The 27402-nt window shown below is 37.5% G+C and overlaps 3 protein-coding genes across 3 annotated transcripts in view; 2 read left to right on the forward strand and 1 right to left on the reverse strand.

Annotated features, from left to right (window-relative positions):
* Positions 1–267: 267 nt before the first annotated feature.
* brd9 (bromodomain containing 9) lies at positions 268–12529 on the reverse strand. Its single transcript, XM_059339753.1, has 17 exons — positions 12379–12529; positions 11300–11520; positions 11090–11215; positions 10847–10985; positions 10635–10692; positions 9942–10086; positions 8975–9085; positions 7885–8072; positions 7604–7736; positions 7439–7514; positions 6786–6881; positions 6542–6674; positions 2868–2979; positions 2699–2755; positions 2493–2598; positions 1710–1880; positions 268–567 (listed from the first exon to the last, which is right to left on the reverse strand). Exons 1-17 carry the CDS (start codon positions 12425–12427, stop codon positions 467–469), a joined length of 2022 nt encoding a protein of 673 aa, XP_059195736.1. The 5' UTR covers positions 12428–12529; the 3' UTR covers positions 268–466.
* Positions 12530–12574: 45 nt separating this feature from the next.
* trip13 (thyroid hormone receptor interactor 13) lies at positions 12575–21734 on the forward strand. The gene is made up of 14 exons (XM_059339757.1): positions 12575–12703; positions 12840–12931; positions 13667–13826; positions 13950–14076; positions 15764–15819; positions 15922–16012; positions 16103–16175; positions 16262–16325; positions 16425–16511; positions 16717–16823; positions 16981–17134; positions 20289–20401; positions 20526–20595; positions 20679–21734. Exons 2-14 carry the CDS (start codon positions 12858–12860, stop codon positions 20772–20774), a joined length of 1272 nt encoding a protein of 423 aa, XP_059195740.1. The 5' UTR covers positions 12575–12703; positions 12840–12857; the 3' UTR covers positions 20775–21734.
* A 5308-nt stretch (positions 21735–27042) lies between these two features.
* nkd2b (NKD inhibitor of WNT signaling pathway 2b) overlaps positions 27043–27402 on the forward strand; it is a 35311-nt gene continuing 34951 nt past the window's right edge. The window contains exon 1 of the mRNA XM_059339765.1: positions 27043–27314. Within this exon, the coding sequence (XP_059195748.1) occupies positions 27290–27314 (25 nt within the window). The 5' untranslated portion in view covers positions 27043–27289. The remainder of the gene's footprint in view (positions 27315–27402) is intronic.

Below are 27402 nucleotides of genomic sequence, written 5' to 3' on the forward strand. Positions count from 1 at the left end.
ATATATAGGAAGCATATTGATTTTCACTTCTCTGTTTTCACATAGCAAACATTGCTCAATAAAGCCATATATAAATTAAAGTTTACTGTTGCACAAATGTGAGGACTCAGCAGTGCATCTTTGCTACAGCTGGATGATCTTACAACACCCTTTAACTGGAAATGCACTACATTTGGATGAGTATCACTGGATCACAGTTCCTGTGTTAACAGCTGCTCCCATAGTATATGAAAAACAGCTTTTCATTTGCATATTGAACCACACACGTTTATAAATACAGATGCAAACATTTATTTTTTAAGTGTTGCACTCATACAAAACCATACAATTACACTACAGTCTGTACAATCAAATTCAGTCTTTAAAACAGATCAGAGGCTCCGTCTGGCTCCACAGTATTTAAACAGTCCAAGGCCAAGAACCCAGTGCTGTTAACACCAGGATAACAGAAAGGCAGTGTGTGTGGTCAGCTGTTGGCCGTGTTCTCTGGCTCCGGAGACTGCAGGAACTCGTAGGGATCGTGAACCATTTCAGACTGGTCCCCAACGCCCAGGTGTGATGGGCTCCCTGTGGGTTAAAGAAGATAGGGCTCTTATGTTGTTGCATTGGCGTTACCATTTACCAAAGCTGTGGACCAGCCTAGCTCTCCAGGTCAGAGCTGCATAGTCTGTTGAGCACTTTATCCCATTGACGCCTAAAACTTCCTGTAAAACCTCTGGGCGATTTTAAAATAAGTCCCTAAAACCTGAAGTTTTTCTGGAAATTCAACAGAAGTGTCAACGCTTCTACTAAATAATAGATTTTTCAGCCTCTGTAGCAGATAGAAATGAAATTCTAAAAGTATTTGAGAGCTGATACAAATACTACAAAACAATGTATCCGCTTTCCAGGCTTCAATGGGTTAAAACATTATTAAAAACCTGTTTATTCTCCTTGGCGTTCAGTCCCAGCTAGGCAAGAATCCTTGGCTTTCTTTTTTACTTTTTTACCCTTTTATTTGTCTTTTTTTTATCTCTAACTCTGTTTTGGATTGAGTTTTTATTACTATTTTATTCTATTTTATTTTATTGTTTTACTGTTTTTAGTATTTTATTCTTTTATTGTTTTTATTTATACCCAGTTGTGTATGATTTATTCTATTTTAATAACTGTACAGCACTTTGGTCAACTGAGGTTGTTTTTAAATGTCTATAAATAAACTTTGACTTGACTTGACTTGACCATTTGGCAGAAAGCAATAAAAAAATTTGCAGAAAAATGCAAGTGCATAATTTAGTTAATTGGACGTAGCCACTGTAAACGTCACCCATTGATTAGTTTTTTGTTTTTTTTTTTACTTGGAAGCTGGCAAAACGAGAGGTAAAGGTGCCAGGACATAGGCTTTCCTAAGCTTTGATGCACATTTAAGTTAAAACATTTTAATGCCATATATAAGCTACATTATTTGTATGTAAAGAAATTACTGTTAGAGACACGTGGCTCCCAACCCCTGGGTTAGTGGAACCATCATTTATAAAATGAACATCATGCTGTATTGAAAAAGACTCAAAACTATTGGCTGAAACCATAAACTCATTAGGGAATGATTTACTGTGGTAATTAATCAAGTGAGAAGTAGTCCACTTTTTTATCAGTCTCCACTAAAAAGCATTATCAATGCTTCTGTCTGAGCATCTGGTTTTGTTTCATTTGACTCCTCCTGCAGATACCTAGGTGGTGCTGGTCCCTCTCCGAGGCATTAGAGAGGGATGACAGATTGGACGAAGGTCTGGAGCCGACCCGGTCCACCTGGGCCTCCTGGAACTCCTGCAGGAGTTTGTCTGCCTCGTCAAAGTGCTGCTGGTTCTCCTCGTTGCCTGGCTCCTTTTTCACTGTTTTACCTGATAAAGAAAAAGGGAAGATTATTGCAGATTAGATTAGATTAGATTTTTATTTGTCATTGCACAGAAATACAATGAAATTCAATGCACTCAGGTACTGGACTCATAAAAAAAAAGCATAATAAATAGTAAATAACAAGATACATTCTTATCATCTCATCTCAATAAATAGCAAATAGAAAAGATACATTCTCATTCTCTCAGCACTTAGTATATTCATGTCATTCATTCACTGTACCAACAATTTAGTGCCATTGTATGCATTAAAACAATACTGTAATTATATAAATATATAAATGACTTAAAATGAACAAAAAAAACTAAAAAAAAACCCTGCACTTCTACCATTTAAAGCAGAAAAGACAAAGGGGAAACATCTCTGTAATGCATCCATCAGGCAGTTTGACTGCTGTGTGTGTTTCATGATGTAGTTAAAGACCGTCTGAGAGTTTTAATAGGATTAATGTGATTACACACATCCCATTACGCTTACTGTGACTAAGGGCCTTATCCCATCAACTCCCATTTACTCATCTTCCTATCTTAATTAGGTTATGAATGGATTATCAGTGTGCATGCAAATACAGTCAGAGTATGGATGGGGATAATCACCTAATGAGTTTAGCATGGAAATATCCAGAGACATATCAGGATAGTTCTTCATCGACATGAAGTCCAGGACTGAGCCGCTGTCTCCCAGGCCAGAGCCGTCCGTCATCTGAATAATAATAATACATAATAATATACACAGCTTCAGCCACACAGTCCCACAAGTATTAAAACACACCATCACTACAGTAGCAAACTGTAATATATACCTGCATGTCACAGATGCTGGATTTGGTTTCATCAGGTTTCAGCGTTATGTTTCGCTTCTGAAATGTAAAAAAAAAAAAAAGCATCCTGAATAACAAGTCTGTGGTAGAATAGGTCAAGAGAACCCTGGAGCAGGAGAGAATGATGGAGGACTGCGTGCAGTGTGTTTACCTGTCGGATCTGACCGACAGCTTTCGTGTGATCGCCGGCCGTCATCTTGTCCAGAAGCCCGTCCACCCACTGCTTCGTCACACTCCCGCAGCCCTTCACAAACTCCTGTATGCTTTGGGTGAAAGCAGTGGTGGAATGTAACTAAGTACATTTACTCAAGTACTGTACTTAAGTAAAATTTTGAGGTACTTGTACTTTACTTGAGTATTTCCATTTTATGTAACTTTATACTTCTACTCCACTACATTTAGAGGCAAATGTTGTACTTTTTACTCCACTACATATAGCCAGCAGCTTTAGTTACTTTTCAGATCAGGATTTAACATGAAAAACATGATCGGTTTAAAGAGAAAATAAAATGCTGCTTATACAAATGCATCAATAATAATTATCAAATAATATATTGAGAATATATTTAACAATCTGTGTGGGTCCATTCTGCAAAACGAGTACTTTTACTTTTGATACTTTAAGTACATTTTGATGCTGATACTTTTGTACTTTTACTGAAGTAAGTTTTGAATACAGGACTTTTACTTGTAGTGGAGTACTTTCACAGTGTGGTATTAGTACTTTTACTTAAGTAAGAGATCTGAATACTTCTTCCACCACTGGGTGAAAGTAAACATTTTACAAGCTGAAAACAAGGACGATTTACTTACTTAAACAGAATAACAAAAATAAATGTGGTATATAAAGAGGAATAAATAATATATAAGTAAAAACATGTGGAAATATAATATATAACTTCCATCATCATCCTTTACAAAACAAGAGACCTACTGAATAAGAACTGCCTTCAGTTGCTGTACTTTTCACTTGTGTTGCCTTATATGACATACTGTGTTGAAATGTGGGGAAATGCATATAAAAAAAACCTAGATCCAATAATTAAACTGCAGAAAAGAGCTATCAGGATAATAAATGAAGTTGGATACCGTGATTCTACAAATCAGCTTTTTATAAGATCACACACGTTGAAATTTCAGGACATTGTTTATTCAAAAACATTAAAAATTATGTTTCGAGTGGTAAACATGTCAATTCCTGTTTGTATTCAAAAAATGTTTAAATGAAGGCAGGAGATTTATAACTTGTGGAGGTTAATGCTAATATTTGAAACTCAGAAAGTCAGAACTAATCTGAAATACAGATGTGTGTCAGTTTTGGGTGTAAAATTATGGATTAATGGACTAAATGATGAAATACATTTACATTTACATTTAGTCATTTAGCAGACGCTTTTATCCAAAGCGACTTACAGGAAGAGTAAAAAGCAAACAATCAAGGTATAGTGCAATAAGAGCTATTAGTGCTAGTGACAATTCTTTGAGGAGTAGACTTATCATGTGGTCTAGGAGAGAAGGTGCTCTTTGAAGAGCTGGGTCTTCAGGAGTTTTTTTTAAAGGTAGAGAGGGACGCCCCTGCTTTGGTAGGAACTGGTAGTGTGTTCCACCAGCGGGGAACAAGAAGTGCAAAGAGTCTGGATTGCCTTGGACCAACGGGGGGCAGAGCCAGGCGCCGTTCATTGGAAGAGCGCAGCGGTCGTGAGGTAGCATATGTCTGAATCAGGGCGTTCAGGTAGGTAGGAGCAGTACCGGAGACAACTTTGTAGGCAGCATTAGAGATTTGAATTTGATGCGGGCTGCAACAGGTAGCCAGTGGAGCTCAATGAGCAGCGGAGTGACATGTGACCTTTTAGGCTGGTTGTGGACCAGACGCGCCGCTGCGTTCTGGATCATCTGAAGCGGTTTTACTGAGCAGGCTGGCAGGCCTGTCAGGAGGGCGTTACAGTAGTCAAGTTTTGAGATGACAACAGCCTGTGTCAGGAGTTGAGTGGTATGTTGAGTTAGTTAAGGTCTGATTTTTCTGATGTTGTAAAGTGCAAGGCGGCATGACCGGGTAACTGAGGCGACATGAAATGGAAAAGGTGAGTTGGTCATCAATCATCACCCCTAAGTTTCGCACCACCTTGGTGGGTGAAAGACACAGGGAGTCAGTCTTGATGTTGATGTTGTGGTGTATTGTGGGTTTAGCAGGGAGGACCAGCAGGTCAGTTTTTGAAAGGTTCAACTGGAGGTGATGTGCCTTCATCCAAGTGGCTATGTCAGAGAGGCTCAGAGACCCGAGCAGAGACCGATGGGTCATCAGGAGGAAATGACAGATAGAGCTGAGTGTCATCTGCATAGCAGTGATAGGAAAAGCCATGTGAGCGGATAACCTCACCCAGAGAGGTGGTGTAGATAGCGAATAGCAGGGGCTCCCAGCACTGAGCCCTGGGGAACCCCTGTGGTGAGGCAAGACAAAGTAGACAACTGTCCATGCCAGGATACACTGAATGAGCGTCCTTTGAGGTAGGAATCAAACCAGGACAGAGCCAAGCCAGAGATGCCCATTTTAGAGAGAGTAGAGAGGAGGATGCGATGGTTAACTGTGTCAAATGCAGCTGACAAGTCAAGCAGAATGAGAACTGAGGACTTTGCTGCTGTTCTTGCTTCTTTTAAGGCTTCTGTCACAGACAACAGAGCAGTTTCAGTTGAGTGACCGCTTTTGAAACCAGATTGATTTGGATCAAGAAGATTGTTCTGTAGGAGGAATTCTGAGAGTTGCTTAGCGACCGCCCGTTCAATAGTTTTAGATAAGAATGGAAGAAGTGAGACAGGACGATAGTTCTTGACTTCAGCAGGGTTGAGAGAGGGTTTCTTGAGAAGAGGTGTTACCCGAGCTGCTTTGAATGCAGTGGGAAAAGTGTCGGAGGACAGTGAGGCATTAATCACATGTGTGACAGCTGGCGTGATGGTTGGGCTAATGGACTGAAGAAGGTTTGTTGGTATAGGGTCCAACGAGCATGTAGTAGGACAGCTACATGTCAACAGTTTGGATACCTCACTCTCAGAGAGGGGTGTAAAGCCAGAAAATGAGGTGCTAGCAACTGATTCAGTGCCGCCCAGCTGAGATACAGAAAGACAAGTAGTAGGACTTCTACATGTCACAGTATTAGGAGTCGGGTGGGGGTCAGAGAATTGGCTGCTAATTGCTGCAACTTTGCTTGTAAAGAAGGATGCAAATAAACATAAAGTGTAATTCTATGTTAGTTTTCAAGAAGACTTTAAAATCTAAAATTATCAAAGGTTACAATGACATTTGATTGAATTTGATTTTTCAGTTTAAGCTATCATGTGTTTTGTAACAATGTGAATTACTCAGTTCATGTAATGTATATAATGTAATGTATATGCATGTAGATGGTACAGGAGAGGCAAAAATAAGCCTTTAGTGGGGCTTCAGCCTGGTCCTTTTTCGGTTGCTGTCTGATGGATTCTTTTGTAAAAACATGATTTTATTTTGTTGTCTTTGTTTGTTTTTTTGTTGTTTTTTTGTAACCAAAATAAAGCATTGATTCATTCATTCATTTATTTTCACAAGTATTTGTTCTTTCTTTACATATGTTTTTAAATAAATACATTTTTTTTGTATATACATTTTTGCACCCTATTTTTTTTCCATGCCATTTATTTATTAGACCGTAATCCTTATTCTTTTCCCTATTGACTCTCTTTTACTGTTATTTATTTTTCTTTATATTTCCACAATTTTGGCGCTCCTATGAATCCATATTTTAAATAGATCATTTCAAATCTAATTTAAATCCATTAAGGGATGAGTCCCCGTACCTGAGAGCACATTGTACCCCCGTGTCGTCTCCGTAGGCTGAGTAGAGCGTGTCCACCTCATCAGGCAGCAGGTCAGAAAAGACTGAATTCTTCTGAAGGGTCTGAATGTTGTAGGCACTGCTCAGAAACGTAACTACACAGAGCAAGACAAAAGAATAGTCTGTTAGAAGTCATAGACCATGTGGCGGTTTGAGTAATTGTTATTAATTACATTAAAATGACAAAAGTGCAATTTAATATGTACCTTTGTGTCTCCTGTCATCTTTGAATCCCAATGTTGTCAAACCAGGCAGAAGCTTATTTGACAGAGAACTCAGATCCACTTTATGAGTCTCCTCTTCTGCAAAATAAATTAAGAATAATTATTCTAATACATTGCAGCTCTTGTGTAACTGTTGCCAATTTACTGCAACAGATAAAGGAGTTAATTTAAGTTGTATTTGTTTCTTTAAATGACAATTTATTTGGTATACATTATAATGCTTTTATTTTGAAGGTGAACTAAGTCACCCAAGTCTCGTTTGGCTGCTCTCTGTGCGTGTGTGGATTTCCCGGGAAGCATGAACAATGGTTCAGATGGAATTGTTTGTCAAGAGAGACTGATCATTAATGTGAAGAAGACTAAGGATAAAATATAATTCCCTTTATGTAGCATGCAGCCAACAAGGTATTTTGTTTAATTTATCTGTATTTTACTTTGTGGAATGTAATGTTTGTGAATGTGATTTAACCTTTATTTCATTATAATTTATGTGCAGTTTTCACGGTGGATTTTGAGATGGATGAATGACGCTCAAAATAAATCAGTTGAAGGAAACCGACTTGCGTTTGCCTGGTGCTTGGAGGGAGTTACATCTTGTGTGAACATTTTTAAAGACCAACGCAGTGATAACAAACCTTCTGCATCAGGATCAAGCTGATTCACAACAGTATAGAGAAGAGAACTGTCTTGTTCTTTACGCAAGTAGCCCATCTGAAAACACACAACAGAGATATTATCTATATGTGGTGGAAACAGTATGTATAAATGGAAAAGCATAGACATTAGGGACTGATAAAAACCTTGGAGCTGGGCATGTATCTGTTGATTCGATCCCGAGCTTCGTCTGCAGAATGCTCAACCAGGGCCAGGACATGCTCCTCTGCTGTGCTGTCAGTCAGACTGCAAGCGTTTCCCTCTGGTTCAAAGAGGTAACTGAGACAGCAGAAGTGACAGTGGATCATTACTCTGACAGGTAGCTGAGTCTCAAATGCTCACACATTCATTACTGGCCTTTTTGACTACATTTCAATCTGAATTTACATAAAAATATCACATTTAATGCAAATACAGCAGGAACTACCTGGCTTCTTCCTTCATATCTTTGACTGGTTGTTTCTTGGACTTCTTCGCTGATTCCACTGTCAAGGGGAGAATCTCAGTCGGAGGTAAATCAGCTGTGAGGTCTTCATCCCCCAAGATGGCTGCCTGCTGGGTGAAGTCCATGTCCTGCATGAAAGACATGCTGCGTTTCAGAGCCAGCAGCCGCTCCTATAAAACAGCACAGAGGAAGAAAGAGGCAACGCTTAAATACATCTGCTGAAGTGAAAATGTATGGATAAAGGAGGAAATGGAATAGAGAGGGACAGTAGAAAGCTGCTGATGACGAAAGTGATGTTTGAATGGAGACATCCAATAAAGTCAAATCACAGGGTTCCTACACCTTCTCAAAGGTCAAATTCAAGCACTTTAAAAGCACTTTCAAGCTTTTCCAGCACCTTACAGCTGTGGTAAATGAGACTCCATACATATATATATATATATCATAGCTCATAGTTCCACTGGCAAATAGGAAGCAGTAGATGCCAAAGTGCTTTGAATATATTCCATTATTCACTTTATACGGAGCAGTGCCATGATTTGACTTAAGGCGACATCATTACTGCAGTCTGTCTGTCTGTCTGCTGCTCGTCTCAAACTTATTCAAACACAAAGCAAATTCTTCAAGTCCTTTTGTTTATATGGTAAATGGTTAAAGGACTGCACTTATATAGTGCTTTTCTGTTCTTTGCAACCATTCAAAGCGCTTTACACTACAGACGGCGCCATAATCATGAATTCATTCACACACCAATGAACGCAGCACCGGGAGCAATTTAGGGTTCAGTATCCTAGCAACTGAGCCACAGGTGCCCACATGTTGACACAATGACAATTTGATCTATTCCATAAAAGCATTTAAGTTAAGGTAAAAAGACTTATCCTTGGTGAAATGTTACCTGTAAAAATTCATCATCATAGGCTAAAACAATGAAAAGTGAAGCATTAATTAAATTGAATCAGTAATTTACTTACTTATGAAGCAAAACAGCTAATAATATGGATAAAGTTAGTGTCTCAAAATTATACAGTATAAGAAATGTGTTCATCTTTCGTCAATTTGAGCTCTTTACCTTGCTCATCATCTTGAATCCTGTGTGCAGCAGTTTCTTAGCAGCCTTGTAATAGACCGTCTCTGGTCGGTTGTACACCATGGCATTGTCACACATCAGCTTGAAGTCCGCCTGAAGGCAAGAAAAAGTGTTCAAACAGGTATGAAGGCAAACTTGGTTTACATGCACTCTCTCACACTCACACTACAATACTCTCAATAGAAACACATATTCATCATCCCAACTCTCTCTAAGGCTCCGTTTACACGAGGACGGTCTCAACAGAACACGCAAAAGTGGCGTCGCGTCTTCACTTTTTATTCCTCGTTTAGACGAGCGTTTTCAGGAGGAAATCTGCTGCATACGGTGACGCAAAAGTGTGTGGAATTGGATTGTATGCAGCCAGGCGGCATCACTTAAAGCCATAAGAGCATCTTTGGACATGCAGAAGTTTTCACGCCACACATTTTCATCAGCTACTCCTTCCACAAAGTTCTCCACCATCACTAGATCTCCCAGGTCTCGTTCACAGCCGTCTGGCTCCTCCGACCAATTGCTGCATCCAGAATGTGATGGAGGTAATTCCAGATCCTTCTCTGTTCACTAATACTATCTGTACATATCCTGGACATTCGGTGGAAAGACTCCTGTAAGTTTATTAGAGCTGCCAGAGCAGCTTGAAGGTCCCACCATGGAAATAATCCCACGTTTGTTTATTTCCTGTACTGGAGCATGTATGTGACGTAAACACATACGTGACGTGAGCAGATCAGATCAGAGTTTTGTGTCTTGTCAGTGTAGACGACACGCTACTGAGGAGAGGATTTAACTTTTACACTTTGGAGGGTGGTTTCAGATTTTTGCGTCTTTAAGCCCCCAAAACGCTGTCACCGTCTAAACGAAAGGCACTTCCGATAAAATGTTTTGTCGTTTTTACCCGCGAGCGTCCTCGTATGAACGGGGCCTTAGTGTTGAAAAGTATCCTCACCTTGAATTCTGTAACCGTGTTGTAGTCATTGTTTCTAATCTTGTCCTTCATGGTGCTGAAGTCCATGGGATGTTTGATGATCATTGAGTAACCAGGAGCGATCGCATCAGTTACTGGAAATGAGAAAAATCCATGCGGGTCTTTCCTGGAGAAACAAAAGATGAGTAATGTTGTTCAGTACAGCACCAACCTTTAGATTAGTGTAGACTTGTCCAATCATGCCAGTGCACATTATCTCAGATCAATAACATCAATATGGATGGATCTTGCTTGTGCAATGATTTAATAAACTAGACATCAGCAAAGTCACCAACAATTTCTCTTCCACAACAAGACTCACCCTGAAATCACAACAATAGATGCTCAAACAGACTAAAGCCTATAGCTTAGCTTATGGAGGCAGCTATGTTAATTACCCCTGACAATGTTTTGTATGTATGTGTTGCATACAACAAACAACAACATCTGTTGTTATTGCTTTTATTGAGTCTTCAGGGGATGGAGGAAAGTCAGGAAAATGGAAAGGGTTTGTCCCATTAGGACAATGCATTTACCATTGATCTGTCTTATTGACATTGGGGCATGCTGTATATGCAAAGGTGACATTTAGTTAAACCTCTCCAGGAGCGGAGAAGGACAGGAGGCTGACATTTCTGCTGGATGCAGTAATTCCACTGAATCAGTGAAGCTCACCTCTGCAGCTGCCTCAGAAAGTGCTCCAGCAGCTGTTGGCGAGGAGTGGATTCACTCTCTGCATGTGGTAAATGTAAAAACAACAGTTAATACTGAACACATTTACATGAATGAATAACACATTTACATGAGTGAATATATGCTTAACTAAAACATAATGGTTGCTTGGCAAATAATCTTTTGCTATTGTCCTCATGAATAGGCATCCTTACCTTGTTGGGTCCTGCATGCTCGGACCGGTCTGTCTCCCTGCTGGTCTAGATCCAACTTCACACCGGGGTGAAAGTCATCCTCTTCAGGCTCAAGCTCAAAATCTCTGTCCCTCTCTTTCTTCTTTTTCTTCTCTTCCGGCTGATGAGATACAGTTATGATTTGAGTGACTTGTCAGTGACATCATTAATGTATTAATGTATAGGTTCAGGTCATATTCTCAAGCTCAAGTTACGTTAACTCACCTCTAATGCAATAGTTATACTTTTTGGCAGAGTGAAAGGTTCAACAGGCACACCAGTAGGGGCAGCAGTCGACGCTGCCGCCTCAGATTCATTCTGCTCTCGCTCTCTCTTCTTCCTCTTTTCCTCCTTTAGGATGGGACAAAATGAATTTTGACTTATGGAGACACAAAACACAGATGCCATAAGGTGTTTTTTTTTTGTAAAACTGACCTTCCGTCGTCTTCTCTCCTCATCATCCACATATTTGTCTTTATCCTTTTCAGACTTTTTCTTCTTCTTCTTCTTTTTCTCTTTGTGGCGTTCTCGCTCATAGTCTGATCGGTCATCGTAGTAGCTGGAGTCATGGCCTGAACCCGACAACTCTGTCACCTCACTTCCTCCAACCTTGAGCACCAGCTTCAGGGGCTTCTCAAGAGCCTTGTCCTCATAGTCTGCAACCAAAGCAGACAAGATAAAGGCAATAGGTGAGATAGGAATCATGGTAACAAGGTGGAAAGATGGGAAAGGAGTAGGCATGTGGAAAAATGTTGGCATGATAGGAATACTGTAGGTTTTGTCTATTACTTTAGAATCCAAATAGGGTTTGTCTTGAAGACAAAATAGTATAATATTCGGTTGCTTCTCTGCCAATAAGAAAACCTTCAAATGTATCTTGTGTGATTAGGTTGCGCTGCATTCTACTGTGTTGTTCTGATGTAGGGATCTGGGGCTAGTGAATAGGATAAAAAATGTAACTAAAAGATATCAGCATTAAACATCCCAAGCTTTAAAAAAATTTTCAATTTTTTTTTGTTTAGATATGCAGATTAGGCATTATCTAATGGTTACTTTTGGTTAATTTAGGAGAAAGCTACAGATGATAATAGACAAAGTGTAGCAAAAAACACCTAAATGTGTATTAATATTATTTCCACTAGAAAATCTCGAACCAGTGTATGAAAAAAGTTTTACTATGTAGTGTCTCGCCTTAATAGTTTATGTAGTTATTACTTACAGACCAAACTAAGATGCAGTTTTAAAAAAAAAAAGATAAGACAAAAGTATCTTAATCATTTTCTGTCTTAATTCTGTCTAAATTATGATTTATTGGCAGAGCCAAAACATTTTATAACGAGCCGATTTACTCGAGATTTTAGCATGGTGTTATAAATTAGGAGGTAGATTAGATTACATTAGATTTTTTACACAAAAAAAACCAATACAATTCTGCAGATGAGCTAACCAGCTAAGCTAAGCTAGCTGGAACAAAAGCTGTGCGGTAACTAATCGTAAAATATGCAGTCAGGTACCATCAACTGTTCTCCACTCCGGTTTATGTTTCTTGTGCTTTTTCCCCATGGCTCCTTGTTTAAATCCCACGACTTGTGTTTATTCCAGTGATGTTAGCAATGGTATCTAGCGTAACTCTACTCGGAACAAATCTTCGCTACTAGAAAGCTAGCGGCAGGCGGAAGTGATACCCCAAAACAAATGACGTATTTCCGGTATAACAAATCAGCGCGGGATTTGAGCGACTCTCGGCTTTCTGTCAACTTACCGGACCGTCGATAGTTTCTTGAGTACCACAACTTCGGTTGATGCAAGCAGTCAGACTAATAACATAAATGGTGTGAGGTATGGTTTCAGTGTTTGTCGTTTTAGCAGAGTGTTTAACTTTACTGTTTGAGGGATGTTAACGTTAGCCAGCTATGTTAGCTAGCTACAGCATCGCCACTTTACTTAGCTAACTTAACGAAATTAAATCCTCTAGTCTCCACAGTTTGACAAGATGGACGGTGACAGAATGGAGGTGGGAAACCAGAAACAAAACATCAATGTGGAGGTCCATGTTAAATCTCACAGGTGGGTTCGCTGAGTGGTTTAAACAGTCTGTGAATACGTGAAAGTCCAAATCAACTTCAGAGTCTTCCTTAAATATACAGAAATAACACACACACACTCTCTCGGATTCAGTTCGGCTGAGCACACCTTGAAGGAAATATGCAATGAAAAATTGTGTTTTGTTTCATTTGAGTAAGCTGTCCATTTCACAACTAAACAAAAAAAGTCACAAACTGCATAAATGATGTTGAGGGAAGTACATCCGAGTATTAGAGATGTATCACATCCTCTGTTAGGTGATTACAAGCTGTTACCATCAGAGAGAATCTAGGTTGCCATTATACATCCTTAAATCAACTGGGATCGCAGATTGTTTAACACTGCTGAGCAAACTTTAAAATGAAAATAAATTAACCTCTGTGTGTGAGAGGATGCTGCACTTTATACTATGTGGGACACATGATATGTGCTGAAAATATCTACAATAATGTTGTTCTGTTGTTTTCTGTGGTATTCTAGTTTTCTGTTCATTTATCTGATGATTGCTGTACAGCTCATGACGAATTTTTGAAAAGGCTTACAAATATCTGTCTATCTATACATTGAGAAATGCCTTAAATGACTCTTATTTTTGTAATAGACTGCAACATAACTTACTATTGGTGTAGTATGATATCAGCTATCACATGTGGGAAAATAATCAATTATTATCGTAATAACAAATATGTAATTGCAATGTCTTTTTTCACATTTCAGCACAGCTAAACTGTCTGAGGTGAGGTTATATGTTCTGGCTCTGCTGAATCGCCACAGCATGGTGTTTGGAAACTACAGATGGACAGAGTTTGATGAAGACTTCCTGCAGAAACATGTGGAATCTGTGGCTATAGTTGATCTGGAGGAATTGGTAACCCAGGTCAGTTTAGAATAATTTAATTAATCTCTATCATTGTTTTTTTTGTTTGTTTTTTTACAGAAGTAGTAGTTTTTTGCAGTTGGTTATTTATTATATTTTCATGAACTTTTTTTCTCCACTCAGCCCCTTGATTTGAAGAGCTGCTCTGTATGTGTCCACATCTTCACTCTGAATGAGGACGGACCCAGCACGCTCAGTTTGGAGGAGGACGAGGAGCTTTCTGCAGCCAATCACTGGTTGCTGCCAGCAGGTGAAAGCAGACATTATTATTATGTTGAGAAAGTCTTACTTTCTTAGTTTCATTTAAATCCAGTTGAAATTAGAAAGCCAGTAAGACCTTGATACATCATTCTACAGTGTAAACCAACAGGTTTTCACTTAAGCATGCAATATATTTTTTAGTATGACTTAACGTGATACTTGACCAAAAATTGCCCAAAAGTATTAACCCTTTGATGCACAACATATAAACACCTTCTAATGCACAACATGGATCAAAATGACCCACATTCATTTCCCATGTTATTTCATGCTGGCTGTGTGTTTGAATATCTTTTTTTTTATTATACTATTTTTTATATATATATATATATATATATATATATATAATTATTATTATATACTACTATTTTTTTATTACAATAGATCATAATATCCATTTTTATTAATTACATCAAGTTTACACACATGGGTCAAAAATGACCTTGTGCATTAGAAGCATAGTGATACAAAAAAAGGGTTTTTATTCAAAAAGTAAGAAATGAAAATAAAAAATGACGAAATATGATGATCAAAAACAAGTTATTTGAGGGAAAACCTGCAATACTGAATGATGAAATTAATTTATTGCAAAGATATAGAATATAAAAACTTAGTCGGGTCACTTTAGACCATGTTGTGCATCAAAGTATTAAACACATCACCTGTAGTTAAGAAGTGGTTTCTCTGCAGATATTCCAGCAATGTGCAGCTGAATCAGGTGTTTTACAGAATGAATACAGCAAACTTCATGGGGAAAAGGGACCGGAGTTCACTGATTTACTGATTTACACTCCATGTAGGATTCAAAATTGTCTGTAAATAAAAAGTCTGTAGTCCTTCAGGGAGAAGAGATGCTGTGGTCAGCTTGGATTCGTGTGTTCATGCTGTCCATTTTTATGCTTAGTATGTCACAAACCGTTATATTTTCAGCAAATCTGGCTAAATACAGAGCTGTCAGGGAGGCACCTCTATGAAAGTGTTGATCATAAGAAGAATATTAATTGTGGCTTTCCTACTAAGGGCACTGAGTGGTAGCAGCCTACTGCAGGGCCCCTCCCAACATTCCTTCTTTTTCTACTTTTTCATACTTTCACTATGTGTATCACAAGCCTTTTTTTATTATTTCTTTCTTTCAATTTCTCTATTTATTGGTACTATTGCTGTCTTTGTGCTGTTGCAAGATTGAATTCCCCCCTGGGAATCACTAAAGGTTTTTATCTTATCTTATACTAGATATTTGAGGCCAACACAGATATTTATATTTGAGAGTTTAAAAAAAACAACAGCTAATAACTATTTATGGGCTGATGTTTTTCCAAACAGAAAACATAACTTTTCTAAATAACATTCATTCAACATTGGCATTTCTTTGATGTAATTCGTTTTTCTATTAATTCTTATTTCTAACTATTGGTCGACATATATGCCAATTCTGATATATGTGGAATAATCTGATGTCATTAGAATCACTGAATCATTATGAAGAAAACTACAGTTGTGTTTAACTACCTTTTATGCTTATAAGGGATGAAAATCCCATAATTTAATGTAAAGTAAATGGTAAATGAGTTATATTTTGTGTCATTATCTAACTGTATCTATTAGCTTTGGCTTGTTACAATCCAGTCTTTGCTGAAAATTTCCTTAAAATCAAATGACTTGATCTCTTTTTACAGCTGAATTTCATGGGATTTGGGAAAGTCTGGTATATGAGAGTGGAGTCAAAACCCAGGTAAGAAATAAACTCACACTTAGATAAAATGATTAGGAAAATTATGACTTGCTCACTTCTTATTGTCGAATTTCACGTTGTTTTCATTTTCCTCCTCTTCAGCTGCTGGATTATGTCACGACAACAATTTACTTCTCAGAAAAAAATGTTGACAGCAACCTGATTTCATGGAACCGTGTTGTGCTGCTTCACGGTAAATAACTAGTGAAGATAAATGTGGTCAGTGTCAGGGATAATACGCATACTATAATTGATTTATCACGTTGTGTATGCCCATGTTCAGGACCCCCAGGCACTGGGAAAACATCACTCTGCAAAGCTCTCGCCCAGAAGCTGTCAATCAGACTGTCAAGTCGGTAAGACAATCCTCATTTCAGTGAAAGCGCTCCAGCAGTAACTTCACCTGCTCTTTTCATTACTAAGTACACTCCTTTCCCTGCAGGTATTCTTACGGGCAATTTGTTGAGATAAACAGCCACAGCTTGTTCTCAAAGTGGTTCTCAGAGGTACACCTGCTCTTCCGCTTCTTTTCATTTTTTAACTTTGTTTAATTGGAGGAACTTCCTGATGGAACTCATTTCATTTTCTTCACCTCTTTGTTACAGAGCGGTAAGCTGGTCACGAAGATGTTTCAAAAGATTCAACAACTGATTGACGACAAAGATGCTCTTGTGTTTGTTCTGATTGATGAGGTAAAAACCAGCTTCTCGGAAATTAACTTCTGTCTCATCTGACGCCTAAAAATAATTTATTGAGTCCAATCCTTTATTCATTTTTTCCCAGATTCACTGATCTAAAACAGAACGTTATTGTACTTGTTCCTCTTTAGTTATCTCATTGTTAGGAGTGTCTCTGTTAAGACTTGTGCTGCTGGTTTTTGTGTTCCATGGTGTGTAGGTGGAGAGTCTGACAGCAGCGAGGAATGCCTGCCAGGCAGGAACAGAGCCGTCTGACGCCATCCGAGTGGTCAACTCCGTTCTCACTCAACTGGACCAGATCAAACGGTCAGGAAGCAAAGCAGTCTACGTGCTGCTTTGAAGCATATTACACTGGAAAACCTTAGTTTTGTGTGCTTTCACTCGTTCTTAATTGCTTCATTCAGAGGAAAATCCTTCACTCAGACTTATTTTGTTTTGTGTTGACCATCGGGTTCATTTTCAGACATTCCAACGTGGTGATCCTGACCACCTCTAATGTGACAGAAAAGATAGACTTGGCGTTTGTGGACAGAGCTGACATAAAGCAGTACATCGGACCTCCGTCTGAAAAGGGCATCTACAACATCTACCTCTCCTGCCTGGAGGAGCTGATGAAGGTGAACAATCAATCCAGCAGAGGGTTTTTTCAGCACTTATATTAGGGGTGTGCCATATCGTATCGTTCACGATAATATCGGTATTTTTTTTTATGGTAAAAAAAATGCTTATCACGATATTGGCAACATTCCTACTTCTTGATGTAGTGGCTAAGGTTAACAATTAAAGTTGTTTTAATCACAAAAAGCTAATTACTCTCTGTCGCTAGACACATGCAGCTTTCAAAATAAGAGCACGGTGTGTTAACAGAATCCACCACAGAACTTACAAGAAGACTTAAATAAAATTAAAGCCTTAAATAAAACATACAAGAACCTTTATTCTCCTTTACAAAATGTCATTAAAATATGCCCCCGAAACCCCCTAAATGGTTATTTTTTATTATTTGCTCATACTCAAGAGTAAAAGTTTTTTGTATTTGGCAACTGTTGAGATTTGCACTTCACACTACATTTTAGATTTTTATTTATTTATACAGACTAAAAAATATATATTTTCTATATCTTTTTAAGTATTTCGTAATATCGTGAAGAATAATCGTTATCGCAAAAATAGCCTGAAATATCGTGATATTCTTTTAGGGCCATATCGCCCAGCCCTAACTTATACCATAAAACACAAAAGTCTCTTACCTCCATGTTCAAACTTTGGGGCTTATTTTTTTCTTAAAGGGGCCATATTATGTTCATTTTCAGGTTGATACTTGTATTCTGGGTTTTTACTAGAAAATGTTTATATACTTTAATGTCAAAAAATGCATTATGCTTCTCATACTGTCTGTCTGAATATACCTTTATTCTTCCTCTGTCTAAAACCGCCACGATTTAGGGACTGTCTCTTTAAGCCACCCTCCTGAAAAATTCTAGTCAGCTCTGATTGGTCAATGTTCTTCCGGCTCTTCCTCATCTGCGTTCTCAGCGTCTCTGTTCTGTGATTGCAGCTGGGGAGTGACTTAGGGGTGTGCCATATCGTATCGTTCACGATAATATCGGTATATTTTTTTTATGGTTAAAAAAAATGCATATCGTGATATTGGTAACATTCCTACTTCTTGATGTAGTGGCGTAAGGTTAATATTAGCTAACAATTAAAGTTGTTTTAATCACAAAAAGCTACTTACTCTCTGTCGCTAAACACATGCAGCTTTCAAAATAAGAGCACGGTGTGTTAACAGAATCCACCACAGAACTTACAAGAAGACTGTCAAAATAAGATGCCTTATGCCCCCGGAACCCCTAAATGGTTATTTTTATTATTTTCTCATACATTTTTTTTGGCAACTGTTAGACTACAAAAAAACATATTTTCTATATCTTTTTAAGTATTTCGTAATATCGTCAAGAATATGGTTATCGCAAAAGTAGCCTGAAATATCGTGATATTCTTTTAGAGCCGTATTGCCCAGCCCTAGAGTGACTGTAACATCACTGTAGTAGCGATCTATCTATATGTAGTATAGCTGTGACATCACAACCTAACAGAAATCCTCACACCTTGTTTAAAGGCACGGTTTGTGAATACGAGCTGTGTGTCATTTCTCCGCAGACCGATAATTTTAATACTTTCACAGTATTTCTATAGTTCCTAGACCTGTTTTATAATCAGAAAGCCCCTGAAAATCTCAATTTTTACAATATAGGACCTGTAAGAAAAACACTCCAGTGCCAGTAAGTATGAGGATTCTACGAGTTTATCAGAAATGTCTGTTTTGGGATTTTATATAAATGAGGGTCAGTATCTTGACGCAAGACAGAATTATGGCCACGAGGTGCAAGACTCAGCTGGCAGAGCAGGTTTTCTAATAATCAAAGAGTTGTAGGTTTGATCCCTAGCTTCTTATCTCTGCTCACCCCCAACTTTTTGTTCTTTGATAAACTTATTTATCAAAAAAATATAAATTCCATAAAATATGGTAAGAATGTTTATTTCTGAAGCAGTTTTTTTTTTAAACTTTCTTTTTATTGATTTTTCAGTGAAAAAACTAAACACAAACATATAATTATACACACAGAACAGGTACATCAGACATGGTCATCCATAGCAAAATACAATGGCAGGTTTTCTTTTAAACAAAGAGCTGACAGAAATCAGGCTGATGAATCGGGTTCAGAGGCTTTGAGGCACCCACAGTTCTTTAGTCTCTAGTGGTCCAGTGACACAAAATACCTTTGTGCTGTCCACAAAGTCACCGGTATAAAAAAGAACCCCATAACAAGCGGAAATGGAATTTATATACATAATTATACTCGGGGAGAAACGCTCCTGACCCAGGGGAAAAATACAATAATATAAAATAAAAAGATTTTCCCACACAGAATATGTAATCACCTCGCCCTAAAAGAATATCACGATATTGCAGGCTATTTTTTGCGATAACGATATTCTTGAGGATATGAGGAAATTCTTAAAAAGATATAGAAAACGTGATTTTTTTTGTCTGTATAAATAATTTAAAATTTAAAATGTAGTTTGAAGTGCAAATCTCCCAAATACAAAAAAATTTTCTCTTGACTCTTGAGTATGAGCAAATAATAAAAATAACCATTTAGGGGTTCCGGGGGCATATTTTAATGACATTTAGTAAAGGAGAATAAAGGTTCTTGTATGTTTTATTTAAGGCATCTTATTTTGACAGTCTTCTTGTAAATTCTGTGGTAGATTCTCTGTGCTCTTATTTTGAAAGCTGCATGTGTTTACCGACAGGGAGTAAATGTTTTTTTGTGATTAAAACAACTTTAACCACTACATCAAGAAGTAGGAACGTTGCCAATATCATGATATGCTTTTTTTTTAACCCTTTTGATGCACAACATATGGACAACACTTATAAAGTATAACATGGGTCAAAAATGACTCATTTATCCAAATTTGTATTACAATTAAATTACTTAATACTATAATAATAGTAATTTGTCTCAGTCGGGTCACTTCAGACCCATGTTGTGCATCAAAGGGTTAACCATAAAAAAAATATACCGATATTATCGTGAACGATACGATATGGCACACCCCTACTGTATCTCAGGGAAGATGTTAACCTTTCCATATTATAGATTTGTATTTCTGAAGCAGTTTGATAATAAGTCATAAGCAGCACAAAAAAAAAAAAAGTGAAGCGTTAATACATTAATACATTTCTCATACGTGGATCAGTGCCAGATCATCTACCCCCGGCAGCAGCTGTTCACCATGTTTGAGCTGGAGACGATGGGTTTTGCAAAGAGCGAGGTGTCCGAACACAGTCTGACCCTGAGGAACATCGCTCTGTGAGTACCGCCTCCCATAATGCAATAGAACCATAATCACACCGCCTCTGTGCTTTAGTCATAACACCAAGCGCCAGAGAGAACTGCAACAGCCAGAGGCTAATGTTTTGTTTTGCTTTTCCAGAAAAAGCAAAGGCCTGAGTGGAAGAGCGCTCAGGAAGTTACCATTTCTAGCCCACGCACTGTTTGTAAAGGTAAGCATTTGATTTTGTTCTACAGAGCGAAGGAAGAAAAGAGTCTTATTGTGGTTTTTCTAATATGGTTTATTTGACTGCAGACACCGGCAGTGACTCTTGAGAGGTTCCTCATGGCTATGGACCAAGCAGTAGATAAACAGAAGGATGAAAAGGCTAACCTGGTCAACGGGGTCTGAACTCATTACGATGCCCAAAGGCTGACACGTGTGACTCATGGCCGGCCGCCGCCTTCTTGTTTGTGGTCTGGGAAATTACAACCCTCACATCTTTTTATAAAGCTTAATTCATTCATTTGGCAGCAATGTGTTACATTTATTGGCTGATAACATTGTTTTAACAAATGCTATCTATAACATGCATCTTTATTCAGGTCATTCTGTTGGTGCTACTAACTTAAAGGACCCAGTGAATGCAGTTTGGTTTAAGATGGAGTACCAAAGGTTTGAGTTTTCTGTGTTTACTCTGTTCTGACATTTGTATGTAACATTCAGCTTTAACCTTCATTCAGCTTCTTTTGGGTCCCACGTTAAAGGGATAGTTCACACTTTTGTTATTAAACTTTTTATTTGAAGAAAAACAAAACAGCACATACATGTTGCTCTACATCGTGTAAACATGTCAAGTCTTTTCATCAAAACATAAAAAGAAAGAAATGGTTTCAAAAAAATAAAAATAAAAAGAATAATATAAATAAAATCAAAATCACATCCTTGCAAAAGCATTTAAACTCTATCACAATACTCTTACAAATACATACTTATACCTAAATTGATAGGCAGCTTGAAAATCAGAATAAAATAAAGATAATAATGATAATTATTATTATGATAATAGTGAGTTTGTCTGCCCCATGTAAAATTCACATTTTTATTGGCCCTTTCTTGTATTAATATCCCATTGAGATGGCAATATTCAGTCCAACCTATATAAAAAATGTGAACGTTCCCTTAAACATGCTGTTTTTTCACTGTTTCTGTGTTATAAGTGTTTAAAAAGGGATGTTTCTCATTGACCATCACTTAAAATGTTCAGTTATCTTTGCCAGTTCTATATTTATGTTAACAAATCTTTAAACTCTCCGGATTCATGTGTTCATTACAACTTTATTTTGTAAATAACATTGTAATAAACGGTTTCATTTATCCTCCTGCGTGTTGTTTGGATGCTGCAGATGCATTTTGTAGATTTTAACAAAGCCTCTGGGCTGCCACTTGGTGGAGCTCACAGGCTGTCACATCGTTTTAAACATGGAAAGACTGATTTTTTTTTATTTTATGAGATATGTGATAATCACAATAAGGGCAGTGAGCGATAAGGCCCACAGCAATATAACCAGCTGATCTTGAGCATGTCTCATGTTGGTTATCTTAATAACTACGGAGTAAAATAATAAACTACAAATATTAAATGTGCATTTGCAAATCTGAAAGTAAGAGCTGACACTGGTTTGATGAGACACACTGTAAAAAATAATCTGTTTAATTTACGGTAAAATTCCGGCAGCTGTGCTTGCCAGAACTTCACCGTAAAAATTACAGTGAGTGGATTTTCCACTGTAAATTTAATCAGCAAAAACTGTAATTTAGACTGAATATTCCTGTTATTTTTAGGGTAATTGTGTCATTCATTCACACATCATGGAATATCTCCATAAATTTTGCATGAAAATGTTATATTTTTACAGCAAAACTGTGTGTTTCTTCCAGTCGATGACAGAAAAAAATAAAAGTTTTATGCTATTCTTTGATTTACGGTAATTAAAAGTGTCTAGTGTCTATTAACGCCCTATGCCTGATGTATTTGACAGTGTTTTACTGTTATTTCTACAAACATTTTTTACAGTGCAGGCTCCTGCATGAAGAGTCAAAATGCTAAATGCTTTTTGCCGTTTGGCTGCCACCAATTTGACTGAAAAACAAAACTGTTGAAAGATGATTCAGTTGTGAAATGTATCAGTCATAAGCACAGTTTACACGAGCAGATCAGTGGCTCCATTGTTCGTATGAACATGTTTTGCATTCTGTGAATGCTCTGCTGCTTTGCATGTCAGCTGCCGGGTTCAGACAATGTGCCCTTTGTTTGTTGTTGAGCAACAGCTTTTTCACTCCACTTCAAAGGTGGATTCTGTCGGCTGTTCCTGAATGTAAAGGGAAAGCAAACATTGAGAGTTCCTCTTTATTCACACACTTCAATTCTTCTCAATCTTATCACTGTCACACTGAAAATTACCTTCCTTGGCTTCTATTGAGTGCATTTCATATTGAATGTTTTGGCGGATATTACTTTTCTGTCTGCTGTTGAGATCAAACGGAAGATTTATACTCTAATCAAGACCTTCAAGGACGTATTTTTCTTAAGTATTGGATTTTATATGAAACCCACAATGGATATCCCCCTCAAAGCCCTCGTTTAATTTAGAAAACCTAACTGGTGTTTGTGTGATTATCCCCTTAATTCCACTGTATCTTTTACACTTGTGACACCCACTCTTTTTATATGTCAATGAAGGTTTTATGCTAGATAAATCACATGAGGAAGCTCTACTTGTCTCTGATCTGATCAATGATCACAAAGCGAAAAGAAAGAGAGCTGTAGGAACGGGGCATGGTAAATAAAACCATAATTGCTCTGTCTGGAGGCCTTTTTTTCTTTTGACTGTAGTCGCTCCAAAACCAGGCAGCTGTTAAAAGGCAATCAGGACGCAGAAGGGAAGAAAAGTCAAAAGCCTTATTGTTACAGGGTTTTATCACTGTTTCAAGCAGTTTGAAAATGTCAGAAAACTCCAAACAAAACAAACAGTCTGATGTTTATCCTCTCAACCGTTGTTCAGGTACATGGCTGAAAGCAATGGAATATCGCTGCATGTGCCAATGGTGATTCACATTAGGGAGGGAATTAACTTACACACATGCTTATAGGCATGTTGAGAAGAAACTGAACAGAGCTGCACACAAAAGCATGGAAAGTACTGCTCATTTTTAGAAATGGTTGTGATTAGATTTGATGTTGATTTTGAAGTGTGCAGTGGTGCAGGAAGACTTTAATAATTTACTTAAGTAAAAGTAGTAATACCACACTGTAAAAATACTCTGTTACGAGTCTTATTATGGTATAGGATAGGTCTATTTCTTTTATATAGTGCTTTAAAATATACTCAGTTGCACTTTACTTGATAAAAAGACACTAGCAGAACAACTAGAAGCAGAAAAGCAACAAGAAATTCAAATATAATGAGAAAAATGTGCTTAAAGTATTCAAAGGAAAAGGACTCAATGCAGACATATTACTCCTGTCACTAAAATTAATGATTATTTCAATTCAGGGTTAATCTGCTGGTTATTTTCTCCATTAATTGACTGATTGTTTTTTTTTGTAAACATAGTGAAAATAGTGAGAGATGCTGTCACAATTACTCAGACTCCAAAGTGACACCTTCATAATTGTTTTGTCCAACCAACAGTTAAAACTTCCAGCGATTATCAGCAAAAAAAATGTGTTTAAAGTCAAACTTTTCATATGTTTTCTGTGCAGAAAAATGACTAAAGCTTAATAAGCTGTGAGATAAATGTAGTGGAGTAAAAAGTACTGCATATAAGTCTAAAGTGGGATGAAAAGAAAAGACTTGAATTGTTCTTGAGTAAAGTTAGATTCAACCTCAGGGTGTGATTGATTGACACAAGTTCAGAAAGTCCTTGCACTATTGCCAGTATAATGATCCACATCCTTTCTACAAATACATAATAAGACTCATTAAATTTAAGTTGTTTCTAGGATTCTCAATTCATCATGTACATGACAGCCTTTGAAGAAAAACCAGGACTCATATCCAACACAAGACAACCTCAACTCTCTCTCTGTCTAAACTCTCCTCTCAGAACTCTGTTGTTTCTGCTTGAGATTCTTTTCTTTTTTTGTTTTGCATCCCATATGTATGTCATCCATTTAAGTGGGATGTTAGAGGGAGTAGGAGAGAGAGGATGAGGGAGAGTTACCTTGTAAAGAGGCAGAATCCTGTGAGCCAGGCTGCATAAAGAAATGGTGATAATTAGGCACGGCAAGTAGGATCAAAGAAAGCTGCCATCAATGAGCTATGCTAATGTAGGCTCATCCTGTCAGCCACAGACAGTGATCTGAGAGTCCTGTGTGTCTGTGAGGAGTCAAATGGCAGACAAATTGACAGCGAGAGCAATATAGCTGCACTCCACATTCATCAAGGTATGGTGGTGAAACTGGGACGCTATAATATAGAAGAAAATAAGATGTTCCTGCAGCAGCACAGAGGAGACACGTCTCATGTTCCTGCAGGCACAGCTGCTTTGTTTAGGTAATAAGGAGACGGTATAGTATATAGTGCATGGGCTGTAATTTCTTATATGACAGCAGTGAGTGAGCGACTGACACCAAGCGTATAATAACAGTTTATGCCTTGATGACATGCAAAGATCAAAGAAACATCTCTCCTCCTCATTTTGAGTTCTATCTGCACAGGAGTGGAATATTTACAAAACATAACATTCCTGTTTTCACACTGAGCTAAAGGTTCATAAATGCATATTCATAACTGTTGGCATGTGTCCTTTGGTCGGTCGGGCCCTGTTTTAACACCCTGCCAAAGGAAACAAACTATAAAACTGCTCCAGAGCTTTTGAAGTCTGGTACAGCATGTTCTTCCTGCTTTTCTTTTATAAACAACCGTTTATCTTAAGCGTCTGCTGCACGCTCCTCAAACAAATAATGGGAATTATAATGGAATGCATGTCCCTGTGTGGTGAGCACACAGACTAGTAGAACAATAATTTACTAATAAACTAATAGAAAAGCTGGGAAACCCCAGATGGATCGAAGTACTCCAGCATAAAATATGTTACTAATGCTGTTTTATATATGATCACAGGACAATTTGGAGGCAGATTTAATGAATAACTTTGCAGTAGCTGCACATTTACCTGGTTTGATTGAGAGAAACGTGTGATACATAAAGGCCAGCAGACTAATGTGGCTAGGAGAATAATGAAATTTATTATCAAAATAATAACACTGTTCTCGTCATTAATATAAATCACCTTTGAAAACATGAATGGAGCTGTTTGGAAAATCACACCAACAGAGGACGCGGTTTAACATTCAACGACACATGAGCTGCCAAACCAGCAATCAGCGCGTCAAGTTAAATTAAGCCGACAACCGGAAATTAATTAATGCAATTTTCAAAATAATAGTCGGATAACATTTACAAATAATGGGTTTAGAAGAATTAACGTTAGTCTGTTGCTTCCATTACATTTAGTTAAAGTAAATATACTGTCAATTAGTTGGCCAACACAAAATGCACTGATTGCAAACCATATTAACTCTCCAGCATACTGATTATAGCTGATCAAATTTGTAGTTTTTGGTGTAAACTAAAGATTTTTGTTTGTTTGTAGGATAATTATTGTTATTCTTTCATGTTTGAAACTGGTGTCTTATTAACACTGCATATACATTTTTTTTTCCTTCTTAAATGTAGTTAACAATTTAAAAACTTGCATATTTGCAAAATTGTGTTAGGTATCATTTTAGCCACTCTTTTAAGATTAGGTGAGTAATGAGTTCATAAAAACGATTAAGATTTATCAAGACAAGACAACAATGACAAGAAGAAAAAAGTTGGAAATCCTTATTTATTGTTGTATTTTACTCTTGTGTATTTGTTGTTGAGATTAATGGGCTTAATTTAAAAGCCCATCAAGGGACAGACAGAGCAAATAATCTTAAATGCTATGGTGTGTAGCATTGGTTTAGTCTACATACCTGTCTCTATTCAAATAAACATTTTTAAAAAATGACATTTAACATCCATGTCTACTAATGATGTCCCTACTATTTTATTTGCGACCACTTTTTTTTATTTCCTATATACAGTACAGGCCAAAAGTTTGGACACACTCCTTCTCATTCAATGCGTTTTCTTTATTTTCATGACTATTTACATTGTAGATTCTCACTGAAGGCATCAAAACTATTAATGAACACATATGGAATTATGTACTTAACAAAAAAGTGTGAAATAACTGAAAACATGTCTTGTATTTTAGATTCCTCAAAGTAACCACCCTTTGCTTACTAGAATATAAAACATGTTTTCAGTTATTTCACACTTTTTTGTTAAGTACATAATTCCACATGTGTTCATTAATAGTTTTGATGAATCTACAATGTAAATAGTCATGAAAATAAAGGAAACGCATTGAATGAGAAGGTGTGTCCAAACTTTTGGCCTGTGCTGTATTTTACATATTTCTCCCATTAAAAAAATAAATAAATCTGATTGCAACGTTTTCATCAACGTTGATATTTTATTTTGTAGAAGCACTAACCGGAAGCAGCGCACCTGCTCTGCGTGTCTTGACACTCCGTGATCTCTGCTGTGTTCAAAGCGCCTCCACATCCAGTTGGACTGAAGGGAAGAGTGGAGACAGACAGAGTGTTGCCGTGTCTCCTCCTCACATCACTTTTACACATTTATCTGGTTTCTGCACTCAGACAGCTGATGCTCTAATGAGCACGCGGCTCAGTCACCTGCCTCTGGATGAAGTTGGAGTTTTCTTCCTGCAGAACAAACACAATGTGACCATGTTGAAGCAGTGACTGAGTTGTCCTTATCCGATATCGGAGTACCTTTATTGATCCAGGGAAGAGGGACTTAAGAATGGGGAAACTTCAGTCAAAACATGGTAAGAAATGTTGAAGTTTTTCAACACTTATTCAACAAAATCATAAAGTATTCCCATTTTAGTCTTAAAAACTAACGAGTGTCTGTTT

The sequence above is a fragment of the Centropristis striata genome, chromosome 8 (assembly GCF_030273125.1).
Source record: "Centropristis striata isolate RG_2023a ecotype Rhode Island chromosome 8, C.striata_1.0, whole genome shotgun sequence".
Classification (NCBI taxonomy): Eukaryota; Metazoa; Chordata; class Actinopteri; order Perciformes; family Serranidae; genus Centropristis; species Centropristis striata.